This window comes from Trichechus manatus, unplaced genomic scaffold (genome assembly GCF_000243295.1).
Source record: "Trichechus manatus latirostris isolate Lorelei unplaced genomic scaffold, TriManLat1.0 scaffold00015, whole genome shotgun sequence".
Lineage (NCBI taxonomy): Eukaryota > Metazoa > Chordata > Mammalia > Sirenia > Trichechidae > Trichechus > Trichechus manatus.
The window spans coordinates 8,279,905-8,299,482 of record NW_004443951.1 but is presented as its reverse complement, the minus strand read 5'-3'; the positions used below and the strand labels follow the sequence as shown (position 1 = coordinate 8,299,482).

General features: G+C 47.6%; 1 protein-coding gene across 1 annotated transcript in view; it reads right to left on the bottom strand.

Moving 5' to 3' along the window:
• The window catches only part of TRABD2B (TraB domain containing 2B), a 262,261-nt gene that overhangs the window by 33,056 nt on the left and 209,627 nt on the right, over nucleotides 1–19,578 (bottom strand). The window contains exon 3 of the mRNA XM_004372051.1: nucleotides 10,093–10,239. Within this exon, the coding sequence (XP_004372108.1) occupies nucleotides 10,093–10,239 (147 nt within the window). The remainder of the gene's footprint in view (nucleotides 1–10,092; nucleotides 10,240–19,578) is intronic.

Genomic DNA, 19,578 nt, shown 5'->3' with positions numbered 1-19,578 from the left:
GCTGTGTCCCAAAGGTTCTGGTAGGATGTGTTTTCTTTCTCATTTGATTCTATGAATTTCTTTATTCCATCCTTAATTTCTTCTATAATCCAGTAGTTTTTGAGCAAGGTGTTGTTCAGTTTCCATGTGTTTGATTTTTTTTCTTGGCTTTTTCTGTTGTGGATTTCTACTTTTATGGCTTTATGGTCAGAAAATATGCTTTGTAATATTTCAATGCTTTGGATTTTGTTAAGGTTTGCTTTATGGCCTAATATGTGTTCTATTCCAGGGAATGTTTCATGTGCGTTGGAAAAGAAAGTATACTTGGCTGCTGTTGGGTGGAGTGTTCAGTATATGTCTATGAGATCAAGTTGGTTGATTGTAGCATTGGGCTCTTCCTTGTCTTTGTTGAGCTGCTTTCTGGATGTTCTGTCCTTCACTGAAAGTGGTGTGTTGAAGTCTCCTACTACTATTGTGGAGTTGTCTGTCTTTCCAGTGCTGTTAGAGTTTGTTTTATGCATTTTGGAGCTCTGTCGTTGGGTGGGTAAATATTTATTATAGTTATGTCCTCCTGGTGTATTGACCCTTTAATCATTATATAGCTTCCTTCTTTATCCTTTGTGGTGGATTTTACTTTAAAGTCTATTTTGTCAGAGATGAATATTGCTGCTCCTGCTCTGTTTTGAGTGTTGTTTGCCTGATATATTTTTTTCCATCCTTTGAGTTTTAGTTTGTTTGTGTCTTTAAGTCTAAGGTGTGTCTCTTGTAGGCAGCATATAGATGGATCATTTTTTTTTATCCAATCTGCCACTCTCTGTCTCTTTTTTGGTGCATTTAGTCCATTTACATTCAGTGTAATTATTGATACGTATGAGTTTAGTGCTGTCATTCTGATGTCTTTTTTTTGTGTGTTGTTCACAATTTCTTTGTTCCACTTAATTTTCTGTGCTGAGGCATTTTTCTTTAGGTATTTTCTTTTCATCTTTTTCATTGTTCATTTTGTGTTTGCTGAGTGTTTATATTTTTCTAGTTTTTTATTTTGATTTATAGGATTGTTAGTTTCCTTTGTGGTTACCTTAACATTTACCCCTATTTTTCTAAGTTTATACCAGTCTTTTATTTCTTTATATCACGTTGACTTCCTCTCCATACGCAAAATCTATGTCTACATTTTTTAATTCTCTCTTTTTTGTTTTAATGTTGTCATCTTTTACATGTTGACATCTGTTTTCCTATTTTCAGTGTTTTAGCTTCGATTTATTTTTGTGTCTTCCCTATCTGGGTTGATATCTGGTTGCTCTGTCCTGTGTTCTAGTCTTGGGTTGTTATCTGATGTTACTGATTTTCTAACCAGAGGACTTCCTTTAGTATTTCTTATAATTTTGGTTTGGTTTTTGCAAATCCCCTAAACTTCTGTTTATCTGGAAATGCCCTAATTTCACCATCAGATTTGAGAGACAGTTTTGATGGATATATAATTCTTGGCTGGCAGTTTTTTTCCTTCAAGGCTTTATATATGTCATCCCATTGCCTTCGTGCCTGCATGGTCTCTGCTGAGTAGCCCAAGCTTATTCTTATTGTATAATTTGTAGATGACTTTTTGTTTATCCCTAGCCATTCTTAAAATTCTCTCTTTATCTTTGGTTTTGGCAAGTTTGATTATAATATGTCTTGGTGACTTTCTTTTGGGATCTGCCTTATGTGGGGTTCAAAGAGCATCTTGGATAGATATCTTGTCATCTTTCACGATATCACAGAAGTTTTCTGCTAACAAATATTCAACAATTCTCTCTGTATTTTCTGTCATCCACCCCTGGTCTGGTACTCCAATCACTCGTAGGTTATTCCTCTTGATATAGTCCCACATAATTCTTAGGGTTTCTTCATTTTTTTTTTAATCCTTTTATCTGATTTTTCCTTGAATAAGTTGGTATCAAGTGCTTTATCTTCAGTCTCACTAATTTTGACTTCCATTTCCTCAATTCTGCTCCTATGACTTTCTATTGAGTTGTCTAATTCTGAAATTTTATTGTTAATCTTCTGTATTTCTGATTGCTGTCTGTGGATTCTTGCAGCCTGTTAAATTTGTCATTAGACTCTTCTATAATCTTTTAAATTTCCTCTATTGAGTGTTCTGCTTAATTTCCTTCCTAATTTCTTGAAGAGTTCTGTATATTAATCTTTGTATTCTCCCTCCAGTAATTCCAAGAAATTTTCCTCCTCTGGAAAATTTCAAGATTCTTTATTTTGGGAGTTTGCTGAAGCCATCATGGGTTGCCTCTTTATGCGATTTGATATTGACTGTTGTCTCTGAGCCATCAATGTTATTATATTTATTTATTTTATGTTTGCTTACTGTGTCCTAGCTTCTTATTTTGTTTTGATACACCCAAATAGGCTGCTCGTACTAGCTAGTTTGATTGTTGGCACCTTCGAAGCTCTAATGTCCTGTCAGCCAGGTGGTTAGAACTGTTACTAGGTATGTGAGCTTAGGAGTCTGCCCACTCCTCCTGTATGGATTCAGCTCAGGTGCCCAGGTAGATAGCCCCCAAGTGTGTGGTGTAGGGTCTCACCTACAGTCCTAGACAGGCATGAGTGATTGGTGTAGGCACAGGCATCTGGCTGCAGCAGGGGGATACACTCTGAGCAAGGCAGGGGGCGGACGGCCGCCCCCAGGTGTCCAGGAGGAAGGAGTGTCCCTGTTCCCTAGAGCGTGTAGGTGGGTGGGTTTTGCAGCCAGACTGTGAGCACCCAATGCTTTTGGCTGTAAGGACTGGGGGTCACCTCTTATTCTTGGGCCCCTCTCGCAGGTGGCTAGGTGGCGTGGGTGGAGTCAGCAGTTCTCAGGCCCCTGATGTGTGTAGGTGAAGACCCTGCTTAATGGGTAGAGCAGTGTCAAATGTCACGAACCTGCCACTTTACAGCTGAAATAGTTGAGGTTAGACTTCAGGTGTATACTGTACTGTACTGCAGTAATGAGGGCCTACGCTGTTGAAATGGGCCCACACAAGTCTCCATAGGAGGAAAGGCACTCAAAGTCCGTGGATGCCTTATGCCTGGGCTTAGGCAAAGGAGCTGTATGTACCCTGGGTTCCTGGCTTAGGGGAGCTGGCAGTTTATTTTTTCCCTTGTTTGTTAATTTGTTCACTCTCCAAGGCCGGGAGAATGATTCAGGGCGTGTGACGGATCCTACTTCTGGCCCAGGGGACTCGGCAACTGCTTAAGCCGTTCTGGGACCCAGTGCAGAGCAGGGAGTGTGGAGGTAAATGAGAGAGAGGTTTTTCCCTAAGGAGGAGGTTTTTGATCTACGCGGTAGGCCGTATGCAAGTACTTATCCTTCGTCGATCCAGGGCTGCTTCTCACTGGTTCTGGGTGGGTGAGTAGACTCTCTGGCACTGGGTCTCTCCTGGTGCAGAAAATGAGCCTCCCAAGTGCTGCTGCTTGCCTGCCTCACCGCTCACCCATGAGCTGATCGAGGCCTGAAAGGCTCAGGCTCTTGCTGGGTCAAGTCTGACAACTCCTTGTTGCTTCTGAACCATCTCTCCCTCCCCCTGCCACTCAGTCCAGTTCTTCAACTTTGCCTTAAATGTTCAGGGCTCCTAGATTGTCATATATAATTGATTCACTTGTTTTCTCGGGTCTTTGTTGTAAAAGGGTCCACCGGAAGAGTCTGACTACTCTCCCGTCTTGGCCCCACCCCCTACAAAGGAAGTCTTTAACTAATTTCAACTATAGGGTCGCTATGAGTCAGAATCGACGGGATGACAATGGATTTTTTTTTTTTATTGTACAACTGGAGCCCTGGTGGCGCAGTGGTTAAGAACTCGGCTGCTACCCAAAAGACTGGCAGTTTGAATCTACCAGCTGCTCCTCGGAAACCCTATGGGGCAGTTCTACTCTGTCCGATAGGGTTGCTTTGAGTTGGAATCGACTCGATGGCAAAGGTTTGTTTTTTTTTTGGTTTACTGTACAATTGGAGTCCCTAGGTGGTGCAAATGATCAACATGCTCGGCTGCTAACCAAAAGCTGGAAGTTTGAGTCCACCGAGAGATGCCTTGGAAGAAAGGCAGGGCAATCTATTTCTGAAAAATCAGCCATTAAAAACCCTATGGAACAAATCTGCAAGCAACAGAAGGCAAAATAGAAAATTGGGATCTCATAAAAATTAAATACTTACGTTTATCAAAGGGTTTTATCAAAAGAGTAAAAAGACAACCTACAGATGGGGAAAAAAATCTTTGGGATCCACATATCTAATAAGGGTCTAATATCCAAAATATATATAAAACCGCTACAACTTAACAACAAAAAGACAAATAACCCAATCAAAAAATGGGAAAGGACATGAACAGACTCTTCACCAAAGAGGAGATTCAAGAGGCCGACACATGAAGAGATGCTTTTGATCATTAGCAATTACGGAGATGCAAATCAAAACTAAGGGAGATACTACTTCACTAGAATGGCAATGATTAAATAAAAAAAGAAAAAACAAATATTGGCAAGGATGTGGGGAGACTGGAACCCTTATCCATTGCTTGTGGGAATGTACAGTGGTATAACTGTTGTGGAAAATATTATGGTGATTCCTCAAAAAATTAAAAATACAACTATCATATAACCCAGCAATTCTACTCTTAGGCATACATTCTAGGAAGTGAAAAGTACTGACACGAATAAACGTATGCATTCCTATGTTCATAGCAGACTGTTCACAACAGCAAACAGGTGGATACAGCCCAAGTGTCCATCAACAGATGAATGGATAACAAAATGTGGTACTTAAGTACAATGGAATACTATGCAGCCAGAAAGAGAAATGAAATCCTGATGCATGCTACAACATGAATGAACCTCGAAGACACTATGCTGAGTGAAATAAGTCAATCACAAAAGGACAAATACTGTACAACCTCACTTATATAAAATGGCAAGAATAGGTAAATATATAGAAACCAATTTTTATAACTGGTTACCTGGGGCAGGAGGGCGGAGGAAGAGCTGGACTCAGTCTCTGGGAAGTAATGAGTTTATGTCTGTGGTCATAAGGAAATTGGTATCAATTGAGGGTAATGGTTAGACAAGTTGACATATGTAACTGATATCACTGAGTTGTACACTAGAAAAAAGGTGAGATGGCAAATGTTGTGGAATATATAATTAAAAACAAGATCCTATGGAGCACAGTTCTACTCTGACATACCTGAGGTCATCATGAGTCACAGTAGATTTGACAGCAACTGGTTTGGTTTTTTATTGTACAGCTAGCCTGGGGACAGAACTGACTTCCTGTCACCTTTCGCCAATAATGTCAGAGGCTACCAGTGAAGGGTGGCCTCAGGCAGGGGCTTCTATTCCCATTTTCCAAGAATCCAAGGGAGACGCCTTCTCTCTGGGATCCACTGAAGTGCCCCACATCTTCCTTTCATGCTTCCTGACCACAGTGTGCATTTGGGTAAAGATGTATCTTTGCTCATTCCTTGGGGAGCTTAAAAAAAAAAAGTAACAAAGACAAGAACCCAAAAGTTAAAATTCAAAGCTGTGAGGCAGTTAGGCCAGACACTCTGGTTCCTGGGCTGCCCAGCATTCTCAGTGTGTTTCATGCTGATGGGCCTGGCTCCAGGCCAAGGAAGAGGCCTAGGTTTGGGCTGGGCTGGGATGGAAGTAAATTAATGATGTCATTAGACTTGCCAGGAGTCTTAAATCTCTAGTGACAAGCTTAAGTGTAGGATGCACGATAACATTTTAAAGAGGACACTTCAAGTCCCCAGGGCCCTTGAGTGACAGGTCTAGGAAGGAACGATGAGGCAGCTGGGCCAGGGAGGGCTGGGCTGGGAGCATGTATGGTCCCCTGACCTGTGACCAGGTCTGGGTCAGGTCTGACTGTCAGGTGCTCAGGTCCTGCTGAAGTCACTGACCTCAATGGACTTATTCCTTTTCCTTTACATCATCCATCCAACAGGCAGTCTCTGAGAACCAGCACAGGGCTAGCCCTGTGTCAGGCTAGGGGCCACAGGGTGCCCTCAGCCTTGGTCTGCTGCCCTTGATGAGGATCACAGCCTAGTGGAGGAGTCAGACTTGTACACAGACAAGAACACTGTGGGATATGTGCTTTGAGGAGGCAACGAGGAGTGTGGGGGCCCAAAGGAGCTGCCCGATAGTGACCATATGTCTTGGTTTGCCCAGGAAAGTCCACATTTATGGCTAAGGCAGGTCACTCAAACCAAAAAAAAAAAAACAAACTCATTGCCATCCTGTTGATTCCAACTCATAGCGACCCTATAGGACAGAGCAGAGCTGCCCTATAGGGTTTCCAAGGCTGTAAATCTTTACGGAAGTAGACTGCCACATCTTTCTCCCCTGGAGTGGCTGGTGAGTTCAAACTGCTGACCTTCAGTTAGCAGCTGAGTGCTTAACCACTGTACTACCAGGGCTCCTTACAGGTCACTCACTGCCTGTTAATTGTTTGAGCTCCCTCTTTCACTCTCAGAGCCCTGGTGGTGAAATGGTTAAGAGCTCAGGCTGCTAACCAAAAGTTGGCAGTTCGAATCCACCAGCTGCTCCTTGGAAACCCTATGGGGCAGTTCTACTCTGTCCTATAGGGTCACTATGAGTTGGAATTGACTTGATGGCAATGGGTTTGGTTTTTTGGTTTTTACCCTGACATTAGGCTTTTATGGGGGTGAGATCGCCTAGCCCCTCTTCAAGGGGCTAGACTCTGCCTGTCCAGCCCTGGGTGCAGGCTGGTTTGCTCTTCTAATCTGGGTGGACCAACCACCCTCACTCTGCCCCACTTCTAGTATGGGCATTGCGGGAGACCTCAATACAGTTGCTGCTGCCAGATATGGACCAGTGGTTCTGGACACAGGCCTAGAGAAAGTTTGAGCTGACCATCCCCTGATGTCACCCCATTTCAGGTGAGGGTCAGCCACAGCCTGACCAGTCATCAACCTGCCATCACGGCCATGCCATCCTGAGTGGTGACCAGGTACCCCCGCCACAGAGCTCCTCGGCTGCTCGGGAGTCAAGGCCTCTTCCCCAGAAGATGACACAGAGTGGATCACTTGTAAGATTCTTATGAGCCCCGTAGGTCGAGGTTCTTCTTTCCTCTCTCATCCCTCCCCCAGGGACAGTCAGAGCTCAGAATTCTGAGCCTCCTGAACAGAGTGTCTGGCTCCTCCTTCCTTCATTCTCTACACGGTGCCAAGCGCAATAAAGACCCACATTCGCCAGTGTGACAACTGCTCACTGATACATGTTCTACGCCTGGCCTTGAGCTGGGCACTAGGGACCAAGAGATGAGCACACAGCCCTTGCTCTCAAGGTGCTCGTGGTCTAGTAGGGTGGCCAGCACAGTGACAGAACATCAAGGCCCCGTCCCCAGCTACGTCTCTAGCTTAAGCTCTAGCCCCCCTCCTGCCCAGCTCTAGGCTCCAGCTCTTCAGGTCCTACTCTCTTGCCTCTGGCTCCTTTGCATGTGGTTTCCTCCTGTCTCTGGCCAATTCAGGCTCTTCTCTGAAATCCATTTTCCAGGAATCTTTCCTTCTCTCCCCAGATATAGCCCCTACCCTCGAGCCCATCTAAATTAAGCGCTCCTGCTTCGGGCTACAGTTGCATCCACTGCTCCCTCTTCACAGCAAGGACCACACTTTGGGACAATCGCCTCTTGAATCACCCTGTCTCCCAGATGAGACAGTAAGCCCCATAAGGGCAAGTCTCTTGGGCTCCCTACCATATCCCTTTTCTATAGCACTATGGCTGGCATTTATAAACTATTTCATTCACTCGTTCAGCAGATATTTCCTGAACCTTCCTCTGTGCCGGGCACTGCTCTAGTCAGTTGGAATATATTGATGAAAATGAAACAGAGCAAAATCCATGCCCTAGTTCTTGTTCATTATTAGTTCTAGTCGGGGAGGAGCAGAAGATACACACCTAATTATACATAGCTAATTACTGAATCAAGTGCATATTAAAACCAAAAAACCAAAACTGTTGCCATCAGGTTGACTCCAGCTCATAGTGACCCCATGTGTTACAGAGTAGAACTGCTCCATAGGGTTTTCTTGGCTGTAATCTTTATGGAAGCAGATTGCCAGGTCTTTCTTCCACAGCACCAACCCTTCAGTTAGTAGTTGTTGGCAAACCATTTGTGCTATCCAGGGACCTTAGTACGTTCTGTTAGGGATTGAATTGTGTCTCTCAAAAATATGTGTCAACTTGGTTAGGCGATGATTCCCAGTACTGTGTGTTTGTCCACCATTTTGTCATCTGATGTGATTCTCCTATGTGTTGTAAATCCTACCTCTGTGATGTTAATGAGGCAGGATTAGAGGCAGTTATGTTAATGAAGCAGGACTTAATCTATAAGATTGGATTACTATTAAGTCAATCTCTTTTGAGATATAAAAGAGAGAAGTGAGCAGAGAGACAGGAAGACCTTATACCACCAAGAAACAAGAGCCAGGAGAATACTGCATCCTTTGGACCCGGGGTTCCTACACTGAGAAACTCCTCTACCAGGGAAGATCGATGACAAGGACCTTCCCCCAGAGCTGACAGAGAAAGCCTTCCCCTGGCACTCTGAATTCAGACTTTTAACCTCCTAGACTGTGAGAGAACAAATTTCTCTTTGTTAAAGCCATCCACTTGTATTTATGTTATAGCAGCACTAGGTAACTAAGATGTGTTCCAAAACTAAAAACCAAACTCGTTGCTGTCAAGTCGATTCTGACTAACAGTGACCCTATAGGACACAGTAAAACTGCCCCATGGGGTTTCCAGAGAGCAGCTGGTGGATTTGAACTGCCAACCTTTTGGTTAGCAGCCGAGCTCTTAACCACTGTGCCACCAGGGCTCCCTTAGTATGTCAGAAGATGATAAATGCCATGGGAAAAAAGTGGAGCATAATTAAGGGGATGGAGAGTGTGGGTGTGGGGTTAGCAGAGTTGGGGCCAGCCTCATTGAGACAATATTTGAGTTGAGTCTCCAAGGAAGTGAGGGAGGGTGCCATGGTGGTACCTGGGGAAAGAGCATTCCCAACTGAGGGAACAGCCACTGCAAAGGCAGAAGCATGGCATGTGGGCTCATGGAACAGCAAGGTGGCTGGAGTGGCATGTGTGAGTGGACAAGCAGAAGGCGATGAGGTTGGGGGGCTGTGGCAGACCACAGGGGCCACGCAGGCCATCACAGAGACTCTGGCTTTTACTCTGAGAGAAATGAGGAGCCAATGCAGTGTCCAGAGCAGAGAAGTGGCCTGTTCTGACTAATTCAACAACTTCTTGAATGAATGGATATTCAAGTACCATGATAGAGGGAAGCACAGGGGGCCTAGAGGAGCTGGGCGAATACCAGGGGATAAGGGAAGGTTTCCCAGAGGAGGTGACAAGCAGGAGGAATTCAGGGGGTGGAAGGAGCCTTAGCAAGCCACAGAGCTCTGAAAGGACAAACTGCATTAGGGGAGGAACTACAAGTTCCACAGGTCAGCAGAACAGGGTCTGTGGGTAGGGGACGTGGGCGACAAGGTCAGCGGAAGGAAGACCACAGAGGTCCTAGAGAAGCATCTTGGAATTCACCCTGAGGCAATGGGCAGCACGATGAAGCCCGACCAGGGTGTGACATGCTCAGCTCCTCAGAGTCCTACTCACTGTCTCACCAGCCTGGTGCTAATCTTTCCTCGAGGACTTGATGAATCAGGGCAGCATGCCTTGGACTAGACTCATGCCCAAGTTCCAAGTAATTGTGGACCTTTCCTTCTCTGGGCCTCAGTTTCCCCAGGTGTTGAAATGAACCTCCCAGGGGCCTCCTTCTTCTGACAGGCTAAGCTGCCAGGGTCCCGGGCCACAGAGACACAGACCCAGCTCAAGTTGCTGTTCTGTCACTGATAAATTGTGTAGCTTTAGGCAATTCCCTTCCCTCTCTGAGCCTCAGTTTCCCCATCTGTAAAATGGGAATAACAATAGCCCCTGCCTACCACAATTGGAGAGAAGACTGCTTGTGCCTGGCACACAGTAGGTATCTAATATATGCAAGGTGGGTTCATATGGGCCTAGTTTGAGGCCTTTAGGAGCTGGCGACCCAGAGACTGTCTGGGCTGTCTGAGTGGAGCCTTACCTGGGACGTGTCGTGGTTGAAGATGACAGCATTGAGGTCCCCACAATTATAGTGCTTGATGAGGTCCTCAGTGGTGTAGGGCGCCTGCAGGCTCCCAGCCCGCACACTCTCATGCTGCAGCAGAGTCTGGTTCAGGGCAAACAGCACCTGGGCAGAGGAAGGAGAGAGGAGTAAGGGCTGTGCTAAGGACCCCAGCTGGCCTCAAGGCTGGTTCTCCTCCACCTGGACTTCAGGCAACAGGCTTTGAAACAGAGAAGGTATGCGGGGCCCAGCTGGAGCTGGCTCAGCCTGAGCGTGTCCACACTTCCTGCTCCTCACTCACTACTCTCTGAGTACGTTAGGCCCTTCTCATCTCCAGCCCTTTGCCCACACAGGCCCGCTCCAGTTCTGAATCTCACATGTTATCTAACACTGTGGTGAAATGAGAGGCCTTGTTGGGTCTGAGTTTTGGGATGATAGGTGAGTATTTCTTTTAACTACTTTGTTTTCCTGTGCTAAAGATATGTTCTAGAAGGAGAACAGACTCATTTTGTCATGAAGAGCACCCCCAAACAAAGCAAAGGAAACAAATGAACAAAAACAAAAACTCCACTTAGATGTCATAGCCCAAACTAAATACCACCTCCTCCAGAAGCCTTCCTCAAGCTAGGACAAAGCACTTAGGTGCTGGCCACCTGAGTTAGCACATTCTTCCCGAAGCTCCTCTGTGCTCTGGGGCACCCTGCCGGGCCCAGGGGACACAGCTGGGCCCCAGCCAGACCTGTCAGGCATCAGGAGTGCCATGCAAAAAACCAGATGCCCAGGTCCCACCCTCTGGAACTGGAATCTCTCAGGTGGGGTTTGTATTTTTAACAAGCTCCTTTAGAAATTCTTTTTTAAAATATTTTATTTTTGTTGTTGGAAATGTACACAGCAAAACATATACCAATTCGACAATTTCTAGCAGCCCAAATACCTCTGGCATTTGAGGCCCATGGCCTAATGGAACACAGCCTGCTTGAAGTATCAGGACCTGAGAAATGGTCTAGTCCATGACCCCCATTTTAGATGGGGAAACTGAGGCCCAGTGAGGGGGAAGGGACTTGCTCATCTCCTCAAAGCTGGACTGGAGCTTTGCTTTGTGTGACTGCATATCCCAGATGCCTCTGGCCAACAGAAAGGTGGAGCCTCACCATTATTTGACTTATTTAGCCCAGACACAGAGGATAATGTGTTGCAATCCCTTTGCAAAAATGCCAGGAGGCAGTCACAAGCCACCTGCTCTGCTGTTTGCCCAGTCCCTGACCACACGTCAGTTCTCAGGCAAGCCCTGTTCATTCTGTCTGCACGATGCCTTGGACGGCTGTGCCCACCCTCTTGGTCCACACCAATTCAGGCCCCAACATCTCTCGCTGAGTCCACTGCACCATCACCCTCCCACCTTCCTCCCTCTAGACCCCCGGCCCTCCCACCTATCCCATGCTCTTCTGTTAGAGTCATCTTCATAAAGCACCAATCTGATAGTTTCTCTTAAAACTTTCACAGGGCCCTCCTACCCTCAGGATAAAGGCCTAGTTTTTCAATAGCTCCTCCAAGCCAGTGACCTGGACTCTGCTGTGGTCTCTAACCTCATTTCTTATGCTTCCTCCACACTTGCAAATACCAAACTACTCAGTGGTCTTCAAACAATCTTCTGCCTGTAAGCCTCTGTGCATGCCATTCCCTATGTATGGAAAAACCTCCCCCTCCATCCTGCAAGTTCAGAACTGACCATCCAGGCTCTGCTGAGATGTCATCTTGGCCATGAAACTTCTCTGTCCACCTCAGGCTGGGTTAGGCCCCTCCCCAGCACTCCCAGGTCTCCAAGTGTGGTAAAATGATTACATCAATGACCTCAGACCTTAACCCTCCTTGTATTCATGCCCTTCGCCATGGAACTTTGTAGCCCCCTTCCACTCTGACTCTGGGACTTCAACCACGTGACATCCTTTGGCCAACATGATATTAGTAACCATTATAGAGGCCTGAAAAACACAGGTGTGCTGCTGCCACCTCTTGCACCTCTGCCACTTCCTCAGGCCCGGGATGATGAAGACAGACATGTAGAGCAGAGCCAGGTGGCTCCAGCTGTCCCAGCCAAGGCCATCCTAGATCAGCCAGCTGCCAGCCAATTCCAAGATACGTGAGTGAGCCCAGCCCAGACCAGTAGAAACACCAGCCTAAACACAACTAACCCCAGATGCATGAGAAGTAAACACTTCTTGTTGTTGCTACACGGCCTAATGGTGCAATAGATCGGTGACACAACATGCTTTCCTCCATTCTATTGAACATGATATTGTGAACATTACATTATAATTGCTGTTTAGCTACCTATCTCTCCATTAGACTATGAGCTTCCTGAAAACAGGAATTGTATCATATTCATTTTTGTATCCTCAGCACTCAGCACCATACTTGGTACAGAGAGGGTGTCACCCCATCCTTTCTTTAGCACTTTGACACCTGCTGTAGTCACTTCATAGTTCAAGGCTACTAGTCAAGCCCTTAAGTCTAGTTCCTAGAACTTTGGCACTCTGTCTGCATTTGGGACAGGCTACCAACACCTAGCATGAGTTAACACCAATTGGAAGCAGCCACTTGGTTCAGGAACACATAATCTGAACAGAAAAGCTCATGACATGAGTGCATACAATGTTGTTGTTAGTTGCCATTGACTCGGCTTTGACTTATAGCGACCTTATGCGTAACAGAAAGAAACGTTGCCCACTCCTGTGCCATCTCCGTGATTGCTGGTACGTTTGAGTGCACTGCTGCAGCAATTGTGTCAATCCATCTCATTGAAGGTCTCCCTCATTTCTTCTAACCCTCTACATTACCTAGCACAATGCCCTGTTCTAGTGATTCGTCTTTCCTGAAGACATGTCCAACATAAGCGAGCTGAAGTCTCTCCATCTAGTTGTTCTTCTAACACTAATCCGTTTGTTCTTCTGGCATTCCATGGTGTGTTCAATGTTCAATCTGAAATATAGTCTGTTATGTACAGTCTGGCTGAAATTCTGACTTGGGCAATGGGGCCAAGCCTGTGCTCCAGAGATCACCTCCACCCACCTCCTCCCATTTTAGCTTCAGGCTGGGTGGCAGAGCTGGAGTCTGCTGGGGTGCAGCAGCCCAGGCTGCTCCTCATAACTAGCTAGCTTGGATGAGGTCAGACCCCACAACCCCACCTCAGAGCCTTCTCCAGACCTCTTGGCTCTGCAGAACCGATCTGCAAATCTGATCTACAGCCACCTGGTGTAGGGTGTCGATGGCGGCATAGTGATCGGGATGGATCACAGCAGGCATGAGTGGCCCTGTTGTGTGGACATTATAAGGCAACAGCCACATCCTTACACACGGCACATGCCTTGGATAAAAAGCATCCATGTCAAGCTGGACTGCTTTCCTCCTCTGTGGGGCTGGGACACACAGACTTCCTGTGACATACCCTGTCCATGCACACACCTGCTTGCTGCTTTTCAGAGTCAGTGTGGCCAAGGCACCACCTGGCCTGTCGTGAGGTCATTGGCCCAGGCACCCAGAGGAGCTGGCTGGAGGGGAAATGGCTCCCCTGACCTTTCCTGACTCTCAGAGTCACGTCCACCATCATGTGGTCCTCATGGAGCTGGGAGGTATTCTAGGGAACCGAATGCATTCATTTCTGCAGGGTGCTAAGACCAGTCCCTGGCATGTAGTACGTGCTGGATATATGTTTGTTAAATAAAACTTGGAGGAAAATAGTTGGACCCGGACTTTCCCAGATGGGAGCTGGAAGGGACCCTAGAGGCCATCTGGCCCAGTGGTTTTTCAAACCTTTTTTAGCCATGGAATCCTTTTTGTCATTGTTTTCTAAAGGAACCTTACTTGGAATTAAAATGTAGAGTAGATAAAAATGGAAACTTTCCTGACTGATGTAAGGGAGGCAGGCTGGGGCCTGAAGCCCAGCTGGCTCAATACCCCTTCCTGCAGCAAGGACTCCCAAGGCCTCTCCATGGAATCCAAGGGTGCCCTGAAGCCCAGCTTGGGAACCACTGATCTTATCCTATGCTCTCATCACACAGAGGAGGAGAGGAGCTCGAGGCCTACAATGGGCAGATGGAGTTTGCCCAGAGCCGCACAGTGACCTGGAGGCAGAGCAGGCTCAAACCCAAGTCTCCTGATTCCCAGCCCAGGACCCTTTTGCACTGCCCTGGGCTCCTACACTGATATGGCTTCGTTAAATTAACATAACAGAGAAAATGCTATTTCCAAATGGGATTACATCCACAGGTATGGGGTTAAGATTCCAACACATATTTCGGAGGGACACAGTTCAATCCACACTAGGAGGTAAGTGCTACAATGGGGAGCTATAAGGCACTGGGCACCCGCAGGGAATCAAGTGTCTTTCCCTGATTTCTGTCTCTTTTATTCATCCTGAATTCCAAGCCTGGAGCAGCTCAGACTCCCAGGCCTCGAGTCTCTCTGCTCCCAGCCACTTTAGAATAACAAACCTTCCTCACGTGTAGCCTTGGTGGCCCACTCTGGGATAATGTTTATAAGGCTTTGACATGGAATAACAAATACCAGGAGAAGGCAAGAGCCTGCCTCTCTCTCCCTGGATGGCTGTGTGTGCAGGCCCAGCCACCAGGAGCCACTGAGCATCCCGGTGGCCCCACGTGCCAGTGCTGGCCAAGCATGAGCTGGACTGTGGCGTCTGCTGAGTGTAGGCCTGGAATTTAAACACATCTTCAAACATGGGTCTCAGATGGAGTGAGGCAGGCGCCAGGAGGGTGAGGACAGGTTTATTGTTCTAGATTCATCTAGCAAACAGTCCTGGATGGGCTGGACTGGTGAACACCGAGGGCTTGTGTTCACTGGACAGCCCAGCAATATCACTGTGAGGCAAAGGCAACAGGACCTCCTTTGTCAGGAGAGAGGTTTGGGCCCAGGACCCCTTGGGACAGGCCTGGCTCTTAGGCTGGACTTTGGAGGTGGGCCAATGAGTACTTCTCACTACCCTGAAGCACGGAAATCACAGCAAAGGCCCCAACTCACTCAGCACTGCTTACTGAGCACCTACTATGTGCCAGACACTGTTCTAGGTGTTGAGGATTCAGCTGTGAATAAACAGACAAAAATCTCTGCTCCCATGCAGTTTACCTAAAAGTGGGAGAAACAGACTAAACAAAATTAATTAGTAAAATACTAATATGTAGCATATTAGATTATGGTATGTGCTACAGAGAAAGAATAAAGTAAGAAAGGAAGAACAGCAGGTGCAAAGGTCCTGTGGCAGGAGTATAGGTAGCATGTGTGAGGAATGGAGGCCAGGGTGGCTGGAGCTGAGTAAACAATGAGACTGGTGGGAGATGAGGTCAGAGTTGAGAAGCACACCAGGTTACGTGGGCTATTGTAAAGACCTGGGAAACCATCCTGCACCATAATCCTTCAGGGTGGGGATTGTTATTCCCATATTACAGATGAAGAACCTGAGGGGTTGAGAATGATGAATTCATTAGCACAGGGGTCTACACTGAAGAACTGCAGCTGAGATTTAAAATCAGTCCCAGCTGGCAGGTCCCAGGTTCTTTCTGCTACCCTGGGCCTGACCCACAAAGCCACCTCCTCTCAACCAGTGGTAGGAAGGACAAACAGAAATAGACGAGTAGGGGCCAGTCCACGAGGCCCAGATTCTGAGTGGTCAGCTGGAAAGGAGGAGGGGTGCTAGAATCTTAGCCATCGAGCCTGGTCAGTGCTGACATATGAGGACAGGAAAGAGGTCCTTGGGAAGGTGACCCCACCTGGTATTACATGCACCCAGGGCCACTCGGCCATGGCATTAAGCTCCAGCTGTACTGATTGTGTCTCTGTGTCTGCTGGCTTGTTGAATGCCTGTCTCCCTGGGAGAGAAGGACAACACCAGGAGGCAGAGGCCCTGTCTCTGCTTCTTTACTGCCAGACCTAGCAGTGTTTGGGACACCGCTGGGCCTCAGTAACCGAGTGAAGGAAGAAGTGAATGAATGAAGAAATGAACTGGGCTTTCGGGAAGATCAGGACACCTTCATGACTTGCTGCTGTCCTCAAAATAAAGCCAAACTCCTCAGTCCCTGCTGACCTCTCTGCCCCACCTCTTGCACTCTGATTTCACTCTGTGCCCTGGCTTGACGGCACCATGCTCAGATCCTATTGTGCTGGGCTCTTTCCAACCTCACGACCTCCACCTCTGCTCCTCCTCTGCCAGGACCCCCTCTCTGCCCACCAGCTCACACTTCCCTTTCACCTCTCTGTAGATGCCCCTTCTTCCAGGGGGCCTTTCCTGAACTGAAGACAGGGCAGTTCCCCTGCTAAGCGCCCCCAAGCAACTGACAGTTCACAGGCCAGGCACTCAGGCTGCTGCCTTACTGTTTGATACCTGTCCTTCCTACTCAACAGTGAACACTCTGAGGCAGGCATGTGGTCTGTCTCGTTCATGACTGCCCACCAGAGAGCACAGTGCCTGACACAGAGTGGACACTTGAGAAAATTTTGTAGAATGAATGAAAAGTTGAGTATGTCACCCATCCCGGGACCCCTATCCTGCGTAGCCCCCTTCGAGGACCAGTGACTCCCATGACACAGAGAGCTGGGAGGAGCTGAGCCCCCTGAGCCCCAGGGCCATATCAATCTGTCAGCCCCCTGGGTGGGTACAGGCAGCTCTGCTTCACAGGTAGCCTTCTCTGGCATGGGGGACACTTTCTCAAAGGTTAGAGCCTGCCAGGTTCTGCTGAAGGTTTATTTATTTATTCTTCTTGCCCCATCAACAGCAGAAAAGCAGTGCTGACTACTTCCCTGCTTCCTGTTCTGTACTCTGAGTCCCCACGGCCTCCGGCACAGAATCCTGTCTCCGGACACTGGGCTACTGAGCATCAGGCATCCAAATAAACACAAGGCTTCCTGGAGCTGGCGAATGGCTGTGGGCTGGGAAGAGAACTTGGATCCAGTCACCATCTGGCTCTCCACTCTGAGACCCTGGGCAAGTCATTTCCTATCTCCTGGGCCTTGCTTTACCAATCTGTGAAATGGACCAATTCACTGAATAAATATTCACTGAGCACTTGTTATGTGCCAGATGCTGTACCAGGCCTTGGGAGTATAGCAGTAAACCAGACAAATAGAGATCCCTGCCCTAATCGAACAGGAGCCTGGGAGCACAGTGGTTAAAGCGCTTGACTGCTAACAGAAAGGTTGGCAGTTCAAAACCACCAGCTGCTCCACAGAGGAAAAATGTGACAGTCTGCTTCCATAAAGATTTACAGCCTTGGAAGCCCTATGGGGACACTATGAGTCAGAATCGACTTGACAGCAGTGGGTTTTTTTGGTTTGCTCTAATAGAGTTTTTACTCCAGTAGGAAGAGGCTGACAATAGACAAAAACAGCAAGTAAAATATCTAGTATGTTAAAGAGTGATAGTTGCTAGGACAGAAAAGAAGATAGAGTGTGAGTGTGTTTGCGTGTTGAGGGTTTGCCATTTTATATATGAATATTGTTTTACTATCTATTATCTACTTTGTTGTTGTTGCTAGGTATCGTTGAGTCGTTTCTTTCTTTCTTTCTTTTTTTGACTCATAGCGATCCCATGTGGGGGACTGCCATTTTAGATAAGATGGCCAGAAAAGCCACAATGACAAGTGATATTTGAGAAGAGATCTGAAGGAGAGAAAGACAGCTAACCATATGGATATCTGAGAGAACAGCACTCTGGGCAGAGGGAACAGCAAGTGCAAAGGCCCTGAGGCAGAGGCAGGCCTGATGGGTTTGACAATCAGGAGGGAAATCAGTGTGGCTGGAGAGGAGTGAGCGAGCGGGAACTGGGAGATGACATATGTCTCACTCAGAGACCCAGCAGAAAACAGATGATGTCTTTGCCAATGAAGTGAGTTCTAATGAAGGAAATTCAATTGAAAAGGTTATTGAAGAGTGTTTAATGGTGGGAATATTTGCAAAGGTGTGGACAGGGTTAAGAGAACCACAAGAGACGATGGAGCATCAAGGAACAACAACAGTGGGAAAGCTGTTAGCGCCCCTAAGCCTTTAGAGGAAGGGGAGGGAGCAAGTACCTTAACCTGGTGAGAGCCACGGCTACTGGACAGGCAACACAGCTACAACTAGACTGTGGCCTGGACCATGGCCAGAAGAGAGGCAGGGTAGGGGGGAAATATTCTGAATTTCTTCACCTCCTGCCTACTGATCTCCTGTTAGTACCTCCCACTGAAATCAGGGCAAAGGAACCCAGGTGATGTCGGGTCAGTCCACAGCACAGGGCAGGGCAGGGGGAGTGGAGGGTGGACCCTAGAGGCATGAGGACAGAGGGGTGTGGTGGGGCAGATGGTGGGGTACAGCCCACGTAGGGCCCTGTGGGCCTGTGAAGGACATTGGCTCCCCCCGAGTGAGGTGGAGGCCCCTGGAGAGCCTGAGCAGAGGAACGGGGTAGTAGCTGTGGTGATAATAGAGTCTAAAGAGGCCAGGGTGGAGCAGGCAGGTTGGACTGAAGGAATATGAATGAAGTCAGCTCTGCCTTCCTCCTAGGTTCCTGGGTGGTGCAAATGGTTAAGCGTTCAATTACGAACTGAAAGGTTGGCGGTTAAACCTACCCAGAGGCACCTTGGAAAAAAGTCCTGGTGATCTGCTTCCAAAAGGTCACAGCCTTGAAAACTCTATGGTCTGCACCCCACCACCCCTCTCTGTCCTTTACTCTGTGACACATAGGGTTGCTGTGAGTAGGAATTGATAGCAACTGTTTTTTTGTTTATTTTTTTACGCCCCCCTCCTAAAGGGGGAGGAAATGGCCACCTTCCTCCTTTCCCTTCACCATACCCTATTCCAAACTCCTATTCACAGCCCAAAGGACCAAGGACTCAGCTTCTAGGACAGATGTTCACTAGTTGGACGCGCTGCTGGCCGCATCCTCCTCCTGCTCTGCAGTGTGGGCTGGCTAAGCCTTTGTGCCTTCCAGGACGGGCACTGGGAGGCCTGACTCACCCTAGCTCTCTTTCCCTCTTTTCTCTGAAAGCTTAGTTTCTCCACCCAAAGACCACCCTTAAGCTCCCAGCGTTCCTCTTCTGTCCTTCAACTCATGCCAGGAAATGCTCATAAATCCCGAGCCACCCACACGATTAGATGAGCATTCTGCTGGGTAGGGAGGCTGAGAGCTGGGTAGAGACTGGATGGGAGGGGCAGGCCTTGAGGTTTGGGGGTCTCCAGGAAAGGGGTTTATGGGGTCTGTTGGTGGGAGAAGTGGCTCCCTTGCCTTTCAGTTCAAGGCACTGATAAACCTGAGGGAGGCTGAAGATCTGAATTCTGGTGCTGCCAGCTCTGACCCAGATGGGCCACAGGGCCCCTTTCTGAAACATGAGAGTGTGGGTGTACTGCTCAGCTCTGGAAGGACTGTTCCACCAGCCCAGCATTTTAGGACAGTGACACCCCACTATCTTATGATGTAAACAGTTT